This window comes from Oryza brachyantha, chromosome 5, assembly GCF_000231095.2.
Source record: "Oryza brachyantha chromosome 5, ObraRS2, whole genome shotgun sequence".
NCBI lineage: Eukaryota > Viridiplantae > Streptophyta > Magnoliopsida > Poales > Poaceae > Oryza > Oryza brachyantha.
In genome coordinates, this window is record NC_023167.2 from 11,227,722 (window position 1) to 11,249,887 (window position 22,166).

The 22,166-nt window shown below is 39.7% G+C and overlaps 2 protein-coding genes and 3 non-coding genes across 6 annotated transcripts; 1 reads left to right on the forward strand and 4 right to left on the reverse strand.

Annotated features, from left to right (window-relative positions):
* Positions 1–290: 290 nt before the first annotated feature.
* Positions 291–4,368, forward strand: LOC102705073 (FT-interacting protein 7). Of its 2 annotated transcripts, none has more exons than XM_006654256.3 (4): positions 291–408; positions 956–1,045; positions 1,475–1,595; positions 1,688–4,368. In XM_006654256.3, exon 4 carries the CDS (start codon positions 1,781–1,783, stop codon positions 4,103–4,105), a length of 2,325 nt encoding a protein of 774 aa, XP_006654319.1. In that variant the 5' UTR covers positions 291–408; positions 956–1,045; positions 1,475–1,595; positions 1,688–1,780; the 3' UTR covers positions 4,106–4,368. The 2 variants fall into 2 exon arrangements, with proteins under 2 accessions (XP_006654319.1, XP_015693240.1); XM_015837754.1 differs by lacking the exon at positions 291–408 and adding an exon at positions 828–846.
* Positions 4,369–5,928: 1,560 nt separating this feature from the next.
* On the reverse strand, positions 5,929–12,673 carry LOC102717069 (probable esterase PIR7A). The gene is made up of 3 exons (XM_040524357.1): positions 12,266–12,673; positions 7,007–7,144; positions 5,929–6,369 (listed from the first exon to the last, which is right to left on the reverse strand). The coding sequence occupies exons 1-3, from the start codon at positions 12,671–12,673 to the stop codon at positions 6,076–6,078; spliced, it is 840 nt and encodes a 279-aa protein (XP_040380291.1). The 3' UTR covers positions 5,929–6,075.
* A 5,510-nt stretch (positions 12,674–18,183) lies between these two features.
* LOC121054591 lies at positions 18,184–18,296 on the reverse strand. The gene has a single exon (XR_005811979.1). It is a non-coding gene; the product is annotated as a small nucleolar RNA snoR100 (small nucleolar RNA).
* Positions 18,297–18,483: 187 nt separating this feature from the next.
* On the reverse strand, positions 18,484–18,563 carry LOC121054582. Its single transcript, XR_005811970.1, has one exon. It is a non-coding gene; the product is annotated as a small nucleolar RNA Z155 (small nucleolar RNA).
* A 109-nt stretch (positions 18,564–18,672) lies between these two features.
* LOC121054575 lies at positions 18,673–18,775 on the reverse strand. Its single transcript, XR_005811963.1, has one exon. It is a non-coding gene; the product is annotated as a small nucleolar RNA R41 (small nucleolar RNA).
* Between the last annotated feature and the right edge of the window lie 3,391 nt (positions 18,776–22,166).

Consider the following 22,166-nt stretch of genomic DNA (forward strand, 5'->3'; position numbering starts at 1 on the left):
AAGAAATGGATGACCAAATTTTAGATGAGCGGTTAAGATGCTATATTTCACAAAGTGTAGGGACCTAAACGAAAAACCCCACCCACCTCATCGCCACCTCCCTCAAATCCCGCAAACCACAGGGTGCTACTCGCAAAACCGCCCATCCGCTTTTGCATTTCGAAAAAAAAAAGGGAGCCACCCCACTACCACGACGACGCACGCAGGCACGCTTCGCTTCTCTCCTCTCCGCTCCGCTCCACTCCGCTCCACTCCACTCTCCGCGCTGCGTTTGTTTTTTGCTCGCGAGAAAAACCCTGCGGAAAATCTCCTCTCTCTCATCCTTTCTTCTCCTTCCCCCACCGCCGCCGAAGCTTCCGGTTGTTGTGGTTCTTCCTCCTCCTCCTCGAACCCTCGGGAGAGATCGCGGTGAGCGTCTGGAATCTGTGGGCTTTTTACCTTTTTCTTTCTTTCTTTTTTGTGTTTCTTTCCCGTTGAATCTTTCTCGCCTTTTTCTTGGATGAGAAACGGTAATGCCGGCGCCATTCCCCCTCCTCCTCCGCTTGGTTCCCCTGATCTGGTTTGTGGTCTCACCGGGGCAGGTGAAAGGGCGCGGCGAGGATTAGGGCGGCGACGGCGGCGGTTGTGCGGCGTTTCTTGAGAGTTCTTTGGTTTGGTCTGGTTTGGTTTGGTTCGTGCCTATCTTTGGGGGTGGTGAGACCGTGCGTGCGTGGATGTCTCCCTTTGCTTTCGAGAAAGCGAAAGTGGGTTGCAGAAAAAGCGGGGCGTGGATAAAGCGGCGAGCTTGCTGGGTGCGCGCAGACGTAGCTGCTGGTTTCTTGTGGGAGTAGGGTGGGAATGGTGCTGGTGGGAGTGTTGCTCGATTTCTTGTTTTCTTGCCGGTTCAGATCTGAATTTTTTTTTGTTCCTTTTTCTTTGTGCTTGCTCACCTCTTCTTTGTGCACGGCAATGGCAGGCTCGAGCGGTGGAGGAGGTGGCGGCGGTTGCTAGATCTCCGGCGTGAGATGGACTGGAAGTCGATGGGCGTGGATCGCGGGCGGTGATGGTAGGTGAATCCATGGAGGAATATTTTGCATTTGATTTGTTCCTATGGGGCGTAGCTGGCGGGTATGTTTGTCTGAGTTTTCTATTAGTATATTTGGAACACGGTCTATGAGGTGAACATGCGTGTTCTTGCCCGCCTGAGCTAGAAATGTTAATGCTTGTCTGTCCTTTGGGATTATTCTTTGAAGGCATGTGCTTTCCGGAGCATAAGAACTCAGTTTTTCACTTCTTGGTTTACTCCCCAACGGCAATGGCGGCATTCTTTTGTTACTTTGAGTTTAAAGTCATCTGCTTTCTAGGTAGAGCGCAAGAACTCAGTTTTCACCTGTTGTTGTTCTTGATTTGCTCTCAATGAGAATGGCAAGAGTCGTCTGTTGCTTTTGTGTCAGTTAATGCGTGAGATTTATTAGGTTTGCCATGATTGCTCCAGATGTGTTCCAATGATTGGTGATGTGGAGATAGTGAGATGGTTTTGCCTTCCGAGCAAGATGAAGATAATGCTTGTGAGATGCTCTGCCGAGAGATATATTACCTGACTAGTTAATTCCAAGGTTCCAGATTATTCCTGTTCATCTTGATACCATTCATCATTTTTTTTCTGACAACCACCATTTTAAACTTGTGCTTATTTATGATATTGCAGTTATTGTAGCATACCTCTTGCTGCTGGTTGGATCGTTTCCTTTGATCCTCGCTAGGACTGTAGGAGTTGGTTAGTTTAGGAACTTTATTCAAGATGATGCAGAGGCCGTTCCGCCCGGAGGAGTACTCCTTGAAGGAGACTTCTCCGCACCTTGGTGGTGGAGCTGCGGGTGACAAGCTCACCACCACCTATGACTTGGTTGAGCAGATGCAGTATCTTTATGTCCGGGTTGTAAAAGCTAAGGACCTTCCAAGCAAGGACATCACTGGAAGCTGTGACCCGTATGTTGAGGTGAAGCTTGGGAATTACAAGGGTACAACTCGGCATTTCGAGAAGAAGACTAATCCTGAGTGGAACCAGGTCTTTGCCTTCTCAAAGGAGCGCATTCAGTCATCAGTGGTGGAGATCATTGTCAAGGATAAGGACTTTGTCAAGGATGACTTTATCGGGCGGGTTTGTTTTGACCTGAATGAGGTCCCAAAACGTGTGCCACCAGACAGCCCATTGGCTCCACAGTGGTATCGTCTGGAAGAAAGGAATGGGCACAAGGTGAAGGGAGAGTTGATGTTAGCTGTTTGGATGGGTACTCAAGCAGATGAAGCATTCCCTGAAGCTTGGCATTCTGATGCAGCGTCAATCCCTGGAGATGGACTTGCAAGTATTAGATCAAAAGTTTACCTTACTCCAAAGCTTTGGTATCTCAGAGTCAATATCATTGAGGCACAGGATCTTATTCCAAATGACAGGACCAGATTCCCTGAAGTTTATGTCAAGGCAATGCTAGGTAATCAAGCTCTTAGAACCAGGGTGTCACCAAGCCGGACACTGAATCCAATGTGGAATGAGGATTTAATGTTTGTTGCAGCGGAACCTTTTGAGGAACACCTGATTTTGAGTGTGGAAGATAGGATTGCCCCAGGAAAGGATGATGTACTTGGAAGGACAATCATTTCTCTGCAGCATGTACCTCGGAGGCTGGATCACAAGTTGCTGAACAGCCAATGGTACAATCTCGAGAAGCATATAATTGTTGATGGTGAGCAGAAGAAAGAGACCAAATTTTCAAGCCGCATTCACTTGAGAATATGCCTCGAAGGTGGATATCATGTCTTAGATGAGTCAACACATTACAGCAGCGACTTGAGGCCTACTGCCAAACAGTTATGGAAGCATAGCATTGGCATTCTTGAGTTGGGTATATTGACAGCACAGGGACTGTTGCCGATGAAGACTAAGGATGGGCGTGGCACAACTGATGCTTATTGTGTTGCTAAGTATGGGCAGAAGTGGGTGCGGACAAGGACTATCATTGATAGTTTCACTCCCAAGTGGAATGAGCAGTATACGTGGGAGGTGTATGATCCATGCACTGTGATCACTATTGGTGTATTTGACAATTGCCACTTGAATGGTGGGGAAAAGGCTAATGGTGCCCGGGATACCAGAATCGGGAAGGTCCGCATCCGCCTCTCAACACTAGAAACTGATCGAGTGTATACTCATGCTTACCCTCTTATTGTTCTGACACCTGCTGGTGTTAAGAAAATGGGTGAGGTACAGCTTGCCGTCAGGTTCACATGCTCATCGCTACTGAACATGATGCATCTTTATTCACAACCATTGCTGCCCAAGATGCACTATGTGCATCCATTGTCGGTGATGCAGGTAGACAACCTAAGGCGCCAAGCCACCAACATTGTATCAACAAGGCTGAGCCGTGCCGAACCACCATTACGGAAGGAAATTGTGGAGTACATGTTGGATGTTGATTCTCACATGTGGAGCATGCGAAAGAGCAAGGCAAACTTCTTCCGTATCATGGGTGTCCTGAGCCCTCTGATTGCAGTGGCCAAGTGGTTTGATCAGATCTGCCATTGGAGAAATCCCCTGACCACTATACTGATCCATGTTCTGTTTGTGATATTAGTCTTATATCCAGAGCTGATACTGCCAACAATCTTTCTCTACCTGTTCCTGATTGGAGTGTGGTACTACCGGTGGCGCCCAAGGCAGCCACCTCACATGGACACTCGCCTCTCGCATGCAGAGAGCGCTCATCCCGATGAGCTTGATGAAGAGTTTGACACATTCCCTACTTCTCGCCCACCTGACATTGTGAGGATGCGGTATGACCGGCTGAGGAGCGTTGCTGGGAGGATACAGACTGTCGTCGGTGATCTTGCAACACAGGGAGAAAGGCTGCAGTCCCTGCTGAGCTGGAGAGACCCTAGAGCCACGGCGCTCTTTGTGACCTTCTGCTTTGTTGCCGCCATCGTGCTCTACGTGACTCCATTCCGCGTCGTCGTCTTCCTCGCAGGTCTGTATACCTTGAGACATCCAAGGTTCCGCCACAAGATGCCCTCCGTCCCCCTCAACTTCTTCAGGAGGCTCCCAGCAAGGACCGATAGCATGTTGTAAGCTCGACTGCCTCTTTTCTATGCTATATCGAAGATTCGAGTCCCAGTGGCTGCCCTTGCAGCTGAGCCGTGCCTTAGGTGATGGCCGCAATGCATCTAAGAATTGGAGAAAACCTGAACTCCTATGTATTCTCTTTTTGTAGTCTTTTCAGTTGCATGGTTATGTATGTCTCCTTCAGATGGTTTTGAACCTTTCATGTAACTACTAAATGCATGATGTGACTGGATTTGCATGTATGGTGCCTGCGGAAAACTTGTTCTTGGCCATCACCTGTCATCGGGAGGATTATTAGTGCCTGTCAATCTGTCATCTCTTACATGTTGCATTCTGCATAGTTTTATCAGTTATTCATTTATGTGCCTCTTGAGAGTTTAGGCTAGTTCTGTTGAAGGGTGATGACTGCTGCCTGTTATAGGTAACATTTTGGCTGCGGAAAGAGATTTATGCTAATCTTTGACCCTGCAATGATTAACTGGGAGGCATTAACCTCTGACTGATGTTTTTTCCCCCATCCAGTTGAGCGATTTGGTTTGATTTCGGTCGAATGCTGAACGCTTCTTTGGGAGTTTCACTCCATTATGAACCGAAATCCTTCTACTTGGCGACCTGACGCTCTGAACTCAAAGCTTTATGCATCCATTCACAATTAACAGAAATGAATTGTGATGCTGCGCAACTGAAATTATCGCATCCGTTGTAATATGCATCTTGTTGGGATAATCTGTTGCTGGTTTTCTACTTTTCTGTATGGTGTTTCTTCAGCTGCTCACGATATTGTTACCCGTAGGCCATAGCAGCTCAAAAGATGAGACCTTTTGCTTGAGCATGTTGATTAGATTATTTATTTTCTTCAGTTCTATGTTTATGTTTTTTTTAAAAAATTTTGGTCCATAATGAGCGTGCAGTTCTGAAGAACTCTGAGACAACTGTTCCTTAGCATTAGTGATCTTATTGCACATTACATTTAAATCCAGCAACATCAACTACATACACAGATGACCCTATGACTCCTTTTCATCATTTCTCACCACTTTGTTCGTGCCTTTTTCTTTCTTTTCTGGAACACAACTTTCTTTTGTAGCATCTCACACTTCATACAGCTCTGGTACGTGTTTTTACTATATGGTGCCTAAGCCTGGTCTCCCATAGTAGCGTGGTTGTGACGTACAACGGAGATCCCAAAATAAACGAATTTATGTATTTTTGATACAATTTTTTACTCTTTGTCTTATTTGAAAATTTTTTATGATTAATATTTTTATTGTTACTATATGATAAAGCATGAATAAAGCATGAATAGTATTTTACGTGCGACTAATTTTTTTTAACTTTTTAATAAAATTTTCAAATAAGACGGATGGTCGCTCGAACTACAAAAATCAGAAATCTCTTTTTTTTTTTTTGGATAGAGTAGTAGAAAGTGGGAACACCGGCATATGGAGAGGAGGAAAGATATATGCAACGATCATTATAGTATCCACTCCAATTCCCACTTACTACTCTCGTTGTTTTTTATTTAACGTCTCGTTGTTTTTTATTTAACGTCGTTCACTTTTAGATTTATATTTAACTATTTATATTATTTAAAAATATATAATTATTTATTATTTTATGATAATTTTGGATTTATTATTGTATGAAGTTTAAGCATGAATTATAATTTTGTATATTTAGATAAAATTTTTGAATAAAACGTACGATCAAATATAGATCTAAAAGTCAACGACATTAAATAAAAAAACCCGGAGTAATGAGTAATTCAGAACTTAATTTAAAACCCCACATTAACAACTAAACAAACATCTTTTATTATCAAATGGTGACCAATTAAATGCATTACATACTTCAAACACTACAAGGTTTTTTATTCGTTTCTTTCTTGTGAATATCTGTTTGGCTCTTGTACTCTAATTCAGGCACATTTGCGTGATCGGTGATTCATGCCGTGCTTAGTCCGCTCTCAGGCTGAGTCACGGTTGCGGTGCTTTGTCGGCGATCCTGACGAGCACCTCGGCGAGCTTCGCCGGCGAGGAGATCATGGCCATGTGGTCGGCGCCGGCGAGGTCCACCACCTCGACGCCGGGGCTCTGCGCGACCATGCGGCGCTGGAACTCGGCGGGGATGCCGCGGTCGTCCTCCACGACGACGAAGACGCGCCTCGCCGACCCGTATCTCTCCTTCGTCAGGAGGTCGGCGTCCCTCATAAGGTCGTCGCCGGTGAACCGGTTCGCCGGCCGGATCAGCGACAGTGCCAAGGTTAAGTCCTGTGGCCAAAAAAAAAAAAAACATATCATAAACCATGGAATCAATCATGTCTCGAAATTAATTAATCGAGTAACGAAGGGCTCATTTGGTACACATAAACTTGGAATTGTTGCAGTAGTTTATGGAGAATTGATTCAGAAGATCTTCCCTTTGGAAATTCCTATAAAATGTGCTAGCATTTTATAAAATTTTGAACGAAAACTGCCACGCATTTCTCTCTCGACACTCGTGAGGGTCCCAATTCCCCTAATTTTTCATGTGGTGTTACCAGTGACGAATCTAGCAAATAATACTAGAGGACTCCAAAAAATTATACAGAGCTTTAGCTTTCCTTTCCATTGATTTTTGAGATAAAATTCTAGATCTGCCCTACTCATCAACATGTTGCACAAGTTCCGCTTGGTCTGCCACAAGACCTCAACTAGCAATGCCATTGTCCAAATATTTGTTTTTCAAATTTTCATCTCAAAAAATCCCAAGGGCATCGGAATTAATCCTTTGTTTTAAAGTGGGTATGAAATATTCCCACGATCCCATCAGGGTTTAAGGCTGTGTGTAATTACTGCTACTCATTGGGCCAACCTAGTGTAACATTCAAATCCAACAGACAAATTCCCCCTTGGTCAAACTGGTTACCTCTGGTGGGCTTAACTGATAAAGCTTCTCTGCCATAAAATTAGGCCCGAAAATTACAGGATTTCCGGGGATGTCTGGGTTGGTTTGCTCCAGCTCCATCGAGTCCAGGAAGAAATCTGCCCCAACAAAGCTCAGGTACTGCATGCAAAGAAGAAGCAGCCCATTTTGTAATTAATTAACTCATTCCGTACACGATCAGTAAATCAGTATGGATACAGTTCGGTATATGCAAGCTACTTGCTCCGATTTTAAATATATGACATTTTAGTTTGTTTGAGTATTCATCTTTTCTAGAAAAAAGTATATATATAAATAGATAAACATATAAAATAATTTTGGTTACAGGTTTAGTCGTAATCTTTTTAGTTTATTTAAATAAGATCTATTTTACTCCCAAAACTATTTTGCTAGAGCACTTAACGCCATACACATTTTTGGCTCATGTTATATCCTAAATTACTGAAAATGATGCACTTTACTCTACAGAAATATTTTGTTTCTCCCTATATAAATTGTATTTTGCACTAAAATTTGGTAGGATGGGTGATGGTATGTCTATTACAACTTGTGTCTCAATATTTTTTAGAATTTTTTACCACTGTACAAGCAAACAAATCGTTGAAGATGGCTGTGGGTTGCGGTTGCAACAAGCCGCAACCCATCTCGTTCCGCTTATGCGGCGTGGGTCCCACTGGTCGGCACACCGTGAGCAAGCAATGTGCACTCCAGCTCTGCTGTGATGAATCCAAAATTTCCCCACTTAACTCTACTTTAGGCCTTTTTTAGTTCTCAAAAAGTTTTTGCAAAAACATCACATCGAATCTTTGGACATCTAAATAAAGCATTAAATATAGATGAAAAAAAACTAATTGCACAATTATGTAAGAAATCGCGAGACGAATTTTTTAAGACTAATTAGTATATGATTAGTCATAAGTGCTACAGTAACCAACATGTGCTAATAACGGACTAATTAGACTCAAAAGATTCGTCTCGCGGTTTCCAAGCGAAATTTGAAATTTGTTTTGTAATTAGACTACGTTTAATACTTCAAATGTGTGTTTAAAAACTTGATACGATTTTTTTAAAAAAAAATTTCAAACTAAACAACCCCTTAATTTATAGTGACTATGTTCACACTTGCCATAATAAATCAGCAATCAGCCGTACTGTGCAACAAGCAAGCCGATGACTACTTGGCTGTGTCATGGTAGATAATGGTACGTGATCCATGGCTCTACAAAATTATAGTGCATATACAGGGAAAAAATAGAAATGTTTTTAGGGAGTAAAGTGGACAATTTTCATTAGTTTAGGGTGTTAAATTAATAAAAAATATTTTAGGAGTTAATTAATCCATAAAATAGTCAAAGGAAGTAAAATATACCTTTTTATCTTGAACAAATATGTTGTTAAAATTTTGACAAAAAACCATTTTTTGTAAGATAATGAAAGTTTTATTGAATTCAATCAATTTTATCAAGATGATACAATTGTTCTGAGAACACTTCCGACCTCTACATAGCTAAGATGCACACAACCAACATACCACCCAAAAGAAAAAATAAATATGACAAAAGTTGTTAAGAACTATCAATCCTAAGACTAGATCGCCACCCGTATCCATGACAAAAAAACCAATGATGACATATATATAAAACCGGAGATAGTACTAAGGACATTCACGATGCACCACCCTAGAGAGTAGTCTCATAAGATCACGTAGAAGCCGTGTTGTCGTGGAAGAGAGAGGAGAGGGTGGGAGTGTCATATAGTAGGTTTAATGTATCCCCACAGAGGCATAGTGGCTTGGAGAAAAGAAAATGGTCAACATGACATAGGAAAGGGATATGTGCCAGTGTCATGGATATGACATGCCTTATGCCTTATACTCATATGGCGACGTGTTTTCTTAAAACCACGTATGCTATTATATACTTCGAAAAGCTCACAATAAAGTAAGAGAGTCGTTTTAAGATAAGAAAGCGTAACTACTCGGATGCAGGTACTATCCGGCCTAGCTAGTCGTATTACCTAGAGTCCTTTTTCGATTCTTATTTGGAGAAGGGGTATATCTTGGTATAAATAAAAAGCCTTCTAGGATGGAAGGTATCAAATATCAAGACAAACATAAGCCACATCTAATTAAGATCCAATGAACTGCCTCACTACTAGCAGCCGACTTCAATCTCGTCGACTTCATTGTTGCATTGTAGTTAGATAGGCTAGGCTAGAAGAGTAGTTTGTTCCCATCTTATATTCATTGCGGTTCTCACCAAACATATGTAAATGCGGTACCGACTCTTGCCACCAGGAATATAGTTATTAACCATTACCAGGAGGCCTAAACTTATATAAGAAAAATCCATGTGTCCTTTTTGTTGTTATTATCTCAGGTATAACTTGGTACCAACCAAATCATACGTTCTCAAATACCGTGGTTATTGGATCTCTATTCAACGACGAGAAAAAGAGAGAGGTCCACATGACATAAGAAGAGGTATGGGAGAGTAAAGCTAGTTATACTTATAAACAACGAGGTTGTTGACAATTCTAATGCCACATAGATGTTTGATTTACTACATTTCTTGTCCACACTAGTAAAAGTTCTCCATAGTCAATCTTGGCAGTGTCAAGTGTCAGACCCATTTAAAACCAAATGCATTGTATTAAATAGTGGCTTAACTATGACTTTATCCTACATGTGACACGATCTCTTCATCAAGGGCACTCTGCTTTGTATTGTGAATAGCCTAGCTAGTTTGGCCTGCAATATGATTAATTATGTTGAAACATTGTTCTCCGTTGAGCATGACACAGGCATGCGTATACATTGTAGTGCACTTATATTTAAAATTTTTTACTCCCTCTATCTTAAAATAAATCTTTTAATTCAAATTTAAACTACACAAAGTAACACGATTAGTAGATTAGTCATCTGGTATGTTTCATCGTACAATACAAGTTTTGCGGAAGTTACAAATCTGGCCGGTGGGGGTATTTCGATGTAAAGGTCTAGATGGCCTTATTTTGTTGGGCTAGACTTTCAGAAATTATAAACTATGTCTTGTGGTCAAACTTAGTTATTTTTGGTAACTATTTTTTTTATGTACGTGTGGCTTATTTAGGTTTTAATATATGCACGTCACTCATAGACGGCCTTTATTTTAAGATATGATCGCACTAACCCTGTATTTGCAGATATTGAGGCCTAGGGTTATTTGTGGGGCTTGATGGTGAACTTATACAAATTTTTATTGATTATGTGTTTTGTAAATGAAATCGGGTTTATATAGGATCATTGTGGTGATTTATATACAATTGTGGTGTATATGAGTCATTGTGATGAAAACTTGTGGTGATTTATATATAACTGACATTTTCAAAGAGAGGTCATTGCTAGTATATCCTGAGGCTAATCATATAAATATATATTTTTACTGTAGCCCTTGCTAGTGACGAGTAGGATATCACGAGCCATCACTGATAACTTGCATGTGATGAGTGAATTGATAGAAACTGTCACGGATAAAATAAATTATTTGTAGCATTAGTATTATGCCATCATAGATGAGCTACCTATGATGGATTGAGACTGATATAGAAATGTGGAAAACTCTGTCCTTGACAGGTTCAGTTGTGATCAAAGGTGCTCGCCTGTCACATATGAAATATCTCACAGGAGGAACTAGTGGCTACCCTGGTCAAAGACGTGGGATTTTACCTGTCACTGATAACGGGTCTCCGGCGCAATGACGATGGAGGCATTGAACCAATCACGGTTCCTACGGCGGCGGCCAGCAATCCCGTCATTATCTCAGTCAGAGTCAGGGTAGAATAGTACCTGAAATCAATTTCTCCAGGAAATAGTGCTTCTTTGCTCCTTTCTCCAGGAAATCAATTTCTGAAATACTTAAGTATACCTGGCTGATGTCTCCAAGTTTATTTGTAGAAATTGATTGATTGATTTTTTTTTTTTTGAGACGGGGAAGCAGCACATCATCTAACGTTTTCCGGTGACGAGTTTTATTGTGCAGTTTTAATAGTACCATATATTATAAAGATATCTGGATTGATGACTGAAATAAAGATCAAGGTCTTCAATGCACTGTGTTATACCGTCTTTTCATTCTGTTGTGGGTTTTTCTTAGATACCCACGAATGATCGTGAGCTGCCGATCACTTTGGATTCAATAAATCCGATTTTATTATTCTATATCGTTGGTATATATTAGAAATTCTATAATAATAAAATTAAAACTAAAATATATCATATATTATTTTAAAATAGAAAATCTATCAAACAAGTTTGGATGAAATATTTAATATACTTACAGGAATACATAGTTAGATATAAATTTTAGTATACTACTATAAATAAAAATGCCGTAACATTGCCCCTATTTTAAATTTTAAGTCTACCTTAGACTTTACCCAGACGAAACACGTTCTTTTATCTCTTTCAAATTTCTCGACATGTCACTAATTTAGTCTACGTTGTGTCTCATTAATGAGATTGGAACTTTTATGAATTGCAAACAGAATAACTCTCTCTCTCCCCGCACACAAGAAAATGTGGAAACATGTTTGCAATGTCCTACAACAAATTACACGTATTTTATTAACATGTAGCAAATTTTCCCCTTTTCTTTTGTAGTTTATTTCATATTATTTGATTTTATACTGATAATAACACGTATATATAAGGTTTATCCACGAATTATTATAAGCTCATAATAAACCATTTTGCTTACAATAAGTTTAAGCCAAATGATAAATCTTGCAGAATCTAAAGTACTCTCTTTATCTTTTATAGATAAAGTCATTAATTTTTGGTACATATTTGATCGTTCATCCTATTTACCAAACATACGCAATTTTGTTATTTTGTTACATTGGATTTATTAATAAATATATTTCTCTTAATTATAACTCATATTTTTGCATATTATAACGCAATTTTGTTTGAAAAATGATTTCAAAACACCTCATTAGTCGACATAGACAACAAAATACGCAAGATGCGGATTGGAGGAAAAAAAAGTAGATATGCAAGATGCTAGGATTGATCTTTATAGGCTTCTCTTGGTAACTATGCGTGGATCACGACATAACTATTAAACAAATTTTGATTCTTAGCGTAAAATTTTGACACCCAAGATAAGTAGGTACAGTGATACTAAGTTTTATATTATTAAATTATTAAATGTGGTATTTTATCTTACCATAATGGTGAAAAACCTCTAATTATTAGTTTACCTCCTCGTTGATGGCGGCCATGGGGCGGCCGACGGGCGGCATGGACGCGGTGAGGAACACGACGGCGGCGAGCCTCTCGGGGAAGCGCTCCGCCGCGAGCGCGGCGGTGAACCCACCCTGGCTGTGTCCGACGAGCACGACGCGCTCCTCGTCCCCGGGCGCCGGCGGCGGCGCCGCGGCGAGCGCGTCGAGCAGCGGGCGCGAGTACTCCTCGAACGTGCGCACCTCGTCGACGCGCGCCGGGTGCGCGCCGCTGGCGGCCATGTCGACCGCCGTGACGCGGTGCCCCGCCCGCCGCAGCGCCGTGACTGCCTTGTACCAGGACCACGCGCCGTGGCACAGCCCGTGCACCAGCACGAAGTTGTGGCGCCGACGCCGTAGTACCTCACCGCCATTGAGCTGATCCATGGCGCCGCCCGTCGGCTTGGGTGCTTCTTGCGCAATCAACACGCAGCTGATAGTTTTAGCTTAGCTAGCTCCTGCCTAGTATATATAGGGCCGTTTAGTTTACCGAAAGAAAATTTTTAGGTGTTACCTTAGACGTTTAATCGGATGTCGGAATAGGTTTTCGGACACGAACGAATTTTATAGCTCGATCGTATAGAAACCGCGAGGCAAATCTTTTAAGCTTAATTAATATGTCATTAGCACATGTACGTTACCGTAGCACGTATGACTAATTATGAACTAATTAGGTTCAAAAGATTCGTCTCGTGATTTTTTCCATAACTGTACAATTAGTTTTTTTCATCTACGTTTAACACTTATTCAAATGTCTAAATATTAGATATAATGTTTTTGGAAAAAAAAATGGGAACAAATAGGGCCATAATAATATTGATTGGCATGGAGTACGTGTTGCACGTTTTCAGTTGAAAATATGGTATGGACATGACACTTTGTTGGCGGGGTAGTGGCAAACTTGACAGCTTGCACCAAATCATGTCGTAGCTATTTTTCGTAAAGATTTCATTTTTATCTTTGGCTATCCTTATTTCTTGTAAGAAGACTTTAGTTCCAGAGTAATTATATATTGTATTAAGTTTGATAAAGTAAAGAATATTCGCACCAAAAATTATTTTACATACTTAGCTTTTAAATTGATAAAAATACTATATAAAATTTTTATTCACGAATATGAGGTTTGGCAACACAACTTATTGATAAGGATAATATATAAAATTTTTATTCACGAATATGCGGTTTGGCAACCCAACTTTTGTTGCTTTGTATTGGTATATGCGATATAGCCTAAAAATAAAATATTTTTAACGGATGGATGAGATTTTAAGTGTGATAATAAATGTGCCCAGTGTCATAGATGTTTCTATACGTTTTCGGCTAAGTGTAGAATATATAAAAATATTGCCTCCGTTATCAATCTGCGGCTATGTGTAGAATAATATATCCCCTCCGTTTTCAATCGGCAACGTGGGTCAATTATCCTTTGGGTCAATTAATTGGATCTCCAAATTACGTGTTCTAAAATATATCATTATAATTTGTATAACTGATTGATGTCATTTTAGGTATGTTCTTTTGGTGACGAAAGATAAAAAAATAAACGATTATAACCTATCATTTCATTATGTTTATGCTTATAGCTAAAATTTAATTTTTTTATTTTAAATTTAGAGTTCATTTTGAGGTTTTTATATCGTAGTTTATTTCAACATTTATTTTTAGATCGCTAAAAACACATATATAAAAGTTTTACTTATAAATATATTGTTTTACTTTTTCCTCAAAAAGCCAAATGATAACCACCTAATTTTTTATAGCTATTTAATAGCATAAACAATAAAATTAACTAGTACAATTATTAAAAATCTACTTATATAAAGATGGGATATGGACGTACTGTAAATTTCTATATATATAAATTTTTCATAAAAGTATACCGGTTAGAGTCAGAGAAACACGAGAACAAATTCCATGAAATAACATATGAATAGTCCGTTAAAAGTAACACAACCGACAACCCCTAAAAATCAGATTCATATTGTACCCAAAGGGGCCCACGTGCAAGTCAGTTTCATATTCTCCTCCGCACTTCACCCTGCCCCTCTCTTCTCTCTTTCCCATCTCTTGTCACCACGACAGAATAACGGTATCGGACGGATGAGGCGCCGTCAAACGATTAGTCAGAATACGGATGATTAAACAAAATTATATGGATTTTATACGTTCACTTTAGTGCATATGTTTTTTACGTTAATAGCTATAGTTGATGGATATTATATAACTTTAACCAGCTATATTTGCATTTTTCTATAAGTATATCATAAAAACATTATTATTTTCTTAAAGAATACAAATAACGACGGATTAAAACAACTTGACTTGTCCATGAAAGCGAGCGCAACCGTGCTACAAGACTATAATAGTTTAATAAACACATTTTATGGTTAATTAGACCGATCAGACTAAATATAACAAATTAATCGTGTTATTTGGTTCTATAGTTATACTGAAATTTATTGGTATTACGACTCGGCGATACGGTACGGATCGGTCACTATTTTCATATAGACGGCAACACTCGTCTCCACATCTCCCAGTGATGGTAGCGAGGGTGACAGACTGACGCGTGCCATTAGCGGATAGGAGGATCGCCGCCACAGAGGCACTTTGGGAGCGCGCGGGATGCTTGTGTTCCCGCCCCGAATTTTAGTTAGCAGCCGCCATCGCCGGTGGCAAATATTTGGAACCGGCGGAACTCGTAGCATTCAAAATGAAATTAAATTTGGAGCAAAAATAATAATAACACGAGATCATTAAGGTCGTTGTTTGATTTTTTAGGGAAACGTCAAATGTCATATTTATGAAAACATTTAGAAATGCACTCTTAGCGATCTAAAAGTAAAAGCTAAAAAATAAACTGCATGAACCCTAAATTAACTCTAAATTTAAAATTTAGTTTATAACCATAAGAGAAATAAAAAGATAAGGGTGTGGATCATCCATACCCCAATTATTTGGGCTGACAAATCTTTAACCTTTTTAATTCCATGTTGATGCGATTGGTTAAGGCATTATTACCTCATGTGGGCTTAGCTGGTAAAGCTTCTGCTCCATGAAATTGGGCCCGAATATCTCAGGGTTTCCGGCCTTCCAGGGATCTCCGGCTCGTTTGCTCCAGCTCCTTCGAGTCCAGGAAGAAGTCTGCCCCAACAAGGCTTAAGTACTGCACGCAAAGTACAAACCCATTTAATTTGGCGGTTAAAAGTTAATTGTAACTCCGTACATTATGAGTGTACTGTATTCGGTGATGATTTGACCGTAGAAGAAAAAATATTAAGGGTCTCATCATTTTGCCTTTTAGAAAAAAAAAGTCAAACAACATATTAAAAAATAATTTATAGATAATTTTTTTATATATGGGTTCTTAGCTATCTAAAACAAAGGCAAAAAAATAAACTACTATAAGAAAACCTCAAAATCAACTGTAATTTTTTGCAAATTAGAATTTTGGTTTATAAGTATAAGCAAAAGATAAAAGGTGAGGATGTAATAATTGTTTGTAGTCTAGTCAGAGCAAATTATAATTGTTTGTGGAGATAAGTGAACTTAATTACGTCTGACTATATTATGATCGCCGGATCACCTCACAGTTCCATGCTGGTATGTATGTGCAATAAGTGTGTGGAGAGAAAACCTCCTCTCTACGGTATATTTTCATGTTTGATGCTATTGATATTTAGATATAAGTATTACAATTCGTTTTATTAAATTTTTTTAATAAATACACAAATATATAGGTCATGCTTAAAGTATTTTTAATCTAAAAAAATCAAAAATCATAATTACGTAATTTTCATATAAAATAAATGGTCTAATGTAGCAACTCCATCGTAAAATAAGACCATTTTAATCTATTTTAGCTAGATCATTTTAATCTATTTTAGCTTGTCCCAAAATAAGTTTATTTCTGACTAATCATTGCATTGGAGTTTATGAATGCAAAGAATAAATGGGTTGGTAATAGATAAAATAGGGAGTAATTGTATTGAGATTTGATAAAGTCGAGTGTATTATAATATTTAGTTTTTGTATTATTATATATATGTGTGATGAGTGAAAAATAAAATTGTTTTAAGACAAAGGGAGTAGATTCAAAATTTAACGGTGTCAGATATAAGAAACTAGAGGGAGGGAGTAATACTTTTTGAAGATGGGTGATGTTTGGCATGGAGGCATCGAGCTAGCATCCTATATTTGACCACGATTAATTAACAGCAATGGACTAAAAATGGGTTTATCTTAAATGTGTTGTTTATAAAAAAATATTTCTTCGTAAAAGAATACTTTCATATAAGTTTTGAACCGTTGCTTAAGACCGCCGCCCGAGGTGATGAATTACATGGGAGCACTTGTAGGCTTACAAATAAATACATCTATTTCAAAAATAACCATACCTATGTTATTAACCAAATATTAAGACGAGGTTAAAATATTTTCTTTTAGGTACTTCAGTGATCATGGAAATGATTGTGATCATGAATACTTCTATTGTAGTACAATTTTGGGTGCGTCTGAAATGTAGCAAAATGATTGTACTATGGTATAAATTTTAAAGTTCCATGTACAGTTTTGGGTGTTTCATTAGTCATTACAATGTTAAAACATCATCATATTCATTTCTTCTCGACAAAAATGAGACCGCTAGCAGCAGATAGAGCAAAAGAAAAAAAAAAGTGAGATCCAGATTGATCAGAAGCTTCCCAATTCCCAGATGCATTTCTCTCAAAAAAAAAAAAATCCCAAATGCATGCATCGCAAGCAGTTCACGTTTACCTCCTCGGTGGTGGCGGCCATGAGGCGGCATGGACGCGGTGAGGAACACGACGGCGGCGAGCCTCTCCGGGAACCGCTCCGCCGCGAGCGCGGCGCTGAACCCGCCCTGCCTGGCTGTGTCCGACGAGCACGGCCCTAGCTAGATTTGGGAAGCGAGTATTTGGCCTAAAGCATATTCTGTCCATTTTAAAGGAAAAGTTTGCTATTCTATCACTCGGGTTTCATCTATTATGCCACTTTTGGAATTGAGTTTCTTTATAATGTTATTATCAAACGATAACGCTACTTTATTTTGTTATTTTCTTCTTTTGCTCCAAATCTGAAATAATTTTTTCCTTTTTAATATTATTTGTGACCGTTTTGCTCCTGTGTATATAGGGGCAACAGCGAGAATTAGTGTGGGCAAGTGAGCAAGGGCCAAACGGTCAGAAATAAAATAAAAAAAAGAGAGAAACCCATTTCAGATTTCGAGCAAAAGTAGAATGAAAAAAAAGAGTATCCCGTTTGATAATTGTATTTTAGAGAAACCAAAATTCGAAATGAAACAAGAGACGAAACCCACGTTTAAGGTCATTTTCAACCCGTAACACTAGATAATTTTAAAACTAGTACTTAGATGCTACTTTTTCATTTTATTACAAACACTCGCGTTATTTTTCGTCATAAGTAACAACTTATTTAATATTATCATTGAGTGATAAAATAACAAATTTCACATTTTAAAGAGCAAGATGGTGAGAGAGACTATTGTTTCGTTGAGCCGAACGAGTTTTTTTTTCGTCCAGCCCTCGGGGCATCACTATGCCTATATGTATCTGACCATTTTAGAGTTGAAATGCGAGCCCGTAAATACGATACTGAATTGCTTTCTTATAGTATCCTGAAAAGTGTTTTCCTTACGATCTTATTTGATGCGCAACCTGCTTAAGAAAAGGTGTTTCTCTTAATAAATTTCCTCACCAACGCAGCTTTATCGTGATGGTATTTCAACAACGTCTCCATTGAGTTCAGCGCTACCAAAGCAGTCCCTTTCCGGAGTTCGTGTTTGGCTTTGCAGAAGCTAGGATGGGTGGTACAAATCCACGATTACCACACAAAATGGCAGTAAAATATACAGATAAAAATGTGGGTCAAATCCAGGCCTGCAAGATCAAAACCCGAAGGCGTCACGGCAAGCAGACATGCAGACCACCTTGTGGCAATCTCCGTGCGCACTACCATGCTTCCTTCCTCCTCTTCGTCCAGAGCATCGGCTTATTGTGCACGGCTTCTCTGTTTAGGTACCAAATCGAACTCAAATCGGAAACAAGGGAAAAAACTGAATCTTCTGATGAAAAAATCCTTTTTTTTTCTGCAAGGCAGATTCATCAGCTAATCTTTCTAATAAAAAACAATCTTTTTTTGGAAGGGCAAGATTCAGCAGCTGATCAGATAATTGTAGTCTGAATTTTCGGGTCAACACATCAAAGAGTTTCTGTGAAAAATTATCCTCACATCAACTGAGAGCACATCTGGCACAGGATTTCGTTCACCACAAAGAAATTCAGATCACAAAGTGCACACAAACAAAACAGAGAAAAAAAAGAAGAATGAAATCGCTGGGTCGGTTTGGGCAGGCTCAGAAGGATCCATTGGTTTCTCTCAATCAGGAGGAGGAAAACCAGGTCTCCATCCCTCAGAAAATCCCTTATCAATACGCATCACAGCCACAGCGTCCCCAAGATTCACCAACAGCAAAAAGCAAACGAAACAAAAGAATCCAAACCGAAACCGAAAGAGATCGCAGATCAATCAGAGAGGAGAGGAGAGGAGAGAAAAAGAGAACAGCATCGGATCGTTGGAGCAAGTGAGGCTGACGGCTGCGCGGCGAGGGAGGAGGCGGCGGAGGAACACGAACCCACAGCTTTCTTGGGAATGTGTATATATAGGGTGGTGTAGAGAATGGCGGGCTAGGGTTTTGGGAGGGATGCATGGATTGGGCCTGAGTTGCGTTTGGTGACTGCTGGGCTGTTTCGGCCCTCCGGATGAAGTCCACTATAGGTCCCTTATCTTGCCATCGAGTTTTAATCTTATCCCTGAATCGCAATACTAAAATCTTAGACCCACCGACTTGAAAAACTAGATCAAATTAGGGCCTCTGATAGTATTGAGGTTGGTTTTGGCTATCGTGATGGCTATTTGGCTGGTTTGACTTATCCTCATCCTTGTATAATAACTCTTTTGTGAAATAGTGAGTTTGAACCAGAGTGTCTAGCCCAAAGGACTAAGTCTCCAATAGGAATTTTCTATCTAGCAAAAAATTTCTACTAGAGTCTCTAGGGATAGTCACCTGATATTCCAAATTGTGTGTTTTGAGTGGGCTTAAGTGTCGCAAGAGTCTCCGGTGTTTGAACTATGAGTAATGACTAGTTCGGTTTGAGGAAGAATTTGTTGACTCTACCTCCCTTGGTGGGGGGGGGGGGGGGGTGACACTTCAACTCCACCAACCCATCTAGGGATCTTCATCACTCCTTCGTGATTTTAGTGTAGATTCTTATGGAGAAAGAGAGGGTAAAGAGAGCACTTGGGAATTATGGAAGACAACTAGGATTTGGTGTGGAGCACTTCGGGATCACCATCAGCATTCATTCAAGTCTATTACTCTTGGAGATGTTCCTCCTAGCCAGCTATGTGTCACTTGCGAGCAATTCAATGGTGTGATTTGCTCGGGAAGTGTGTATGAGGTCTTCCATACCTCCATGGGGAAATGATATAACATATTAGATCTGGGCTCACTTCTAGGAGTTGGTTTGATAAAGCGGGTCTCATCGAAGTTTGGAGTCTGTCATTTGATTTGGACCTCCGATGGCCATCCGAGAACGACTCACCTTGGTATTGATTCAAGGCTTTCTCGTGGTTGTGAGCTTGTTGAGGCAAGGGATCAAGTGCAATCCGACTTCTTGAAACACCTCAATGGAGAGTAGGATTGAGAAATTCAAACTTCGGTAGAAAAAAATGTCATGTCCCTTTGTTCTCACTATGTGTTGCTTTTGGATTAGTTTATGCTATGGTATCTCTATGCTCAACTTTGATAGACTGAGTTTTGGGGTACCAAAGTATCTTGTACCTTGTACCAGAGTGTTTGGTGAAAGTTTTCTATATGTGCAGAAACCTTAAGACTAGAGGCTCTAGTAGTTGGGATCAAAGACTTCAATGGGGATTTAATTTTCACTGGTAGTTTTTTTTAGGTGCACATTCATCCTATGTGATTTGTTGATCCTTTATATGCCAACAATGACGGTAGTGACCTTGGTAGCATGCTAGGCCCAGTCGCCATTTCACCTTCCTTACTATCTTAGGTATGGTTAAAACTCAATCACCACCCCTCAGTCCTCCTTCATAGTAAACCTTTTCCCCTCCACGGTTCCCCTTTGCAACGCGACCAAACATTCGGAATGGGAGCACCGTCGTGATGTGGCCATCATGCCAAGTTTTGCCCCCCTCGCATTCAACCCTAGCTCCATGGTGAGCTCCACCTCTCCTCTCACCCCCAACGAGCTCCATCTCTTTCCTTGGCTACGTCAATGCTTGCACATTCATAGGCGGATGGAGACTGCTAAGCAAACGAGGGAGATAAAGGGTGTGCTCATCTTCCACATGGCCACCTCGTCCATGTGGCTCCCTGGCAATCGACAACATGCTAGCTAGGGCCTAGGGGATGATGACGCTGACCTCAGCCTCGTGGCTCTCTCTCGCGTTGTCCTCATACTTCCTGACTTGGACTAGCTAGGGAGTCGATGAACTCAAGTTTGTCATCCCGTTCGTGATAAGGCAGCAGTGGCGGCTGGTGAGGAAAGAGACAACGGGAAGGAGGGAGCCACGACCCCCGACCTCGTTGCACACTCTCCTATCTCTGCCACCACAACCCAAGAGGGTGCGGACGGAGCTAGAGCGTCACCGCGGTTTGTTGCGATAAGATCCATTATCGCATGTCTGTGCTCGGTGCCATCGGTTCGCACTATAGTAGAGGGAAATAGAGATGGGAGAGAGTAAAGAAGAAGGAGGTGGATCCCACACATACATATGGCCCCTACATGTTTTTTTTCTTTTTGCCGATTAGGATATCATGTCAGCCAAAACCAACATCTATATTACTAGAGGACCTAATTTAACCGGATTTTGCAAGTTGAAGGGTTAAGATTTGTGTTGTTGCAATTTAGGGATGATATTTTAACTCAAAATAAGACAAGAGACCAAAAGTTTAACGTTTTCCTCTTTTCTCTCTAGAATCCACCCAGTTACTCAATGAGGATGTGTTGAATAAAGCTGCTACTACATGCGAGACTTTTTTTTTCTTGTTGTATATCTTTCTTTTTCAATAGTAACCTCCGCCCACTACACCGTTGAAGCTTAGAGCATCTTCAAAAAGAGATCTCTAAAATTGATCTCTAAAACTGAATTTTAGAAATTAGGTTGAAAATATATCCCCAATAGGTTACCAGATGCATTCATAATATTTATACATATCTAAAATTAGCTCACTTATATAATTTAAACAAAAATATATGTTCCTAATACAAGTTATTTATTTTTAGATTATGTTGAATGAGTGTATAATTTTTATGCCCAATATTTTTTTAGATAAATTCAATACAAGTTTTTAGAAAGTGAAATATTAGCATTCTCTCCCATGGAAAAATATAGGGCGAACCCCCAGTTGTATTAAAGCTCGTGTAAACTACTATTAAAAAGTCAAAATCACAAACGAAGTTGAAATATGAATGACTTTTGGTCGTGGCTTACACACTACCTAGTTTGGGTTTATTTCTCAAAATTTTATGCATCAAGTTCTAAAGGTTCTTTTTTATTAGATTTATAATATATAACATTTCACTTCTCCCTATAAGCAATTCATAGTCTATCCAGTTGCCTTAGGCTGATTGAAATAATACCCAAGTGAAAGGGGAAGAAAATTCAAGATGGATTTTTTTTTTTTGGAAAAGAGAAAGGTATATACACCCTGCTGTAAAAGTCACCGGATTGAGTTTCCTTTTTCACTGTAATATAAATGTATAATATATTAACATATGGGATCAGACAGCCTTTCCAGATGCAAATAATATTT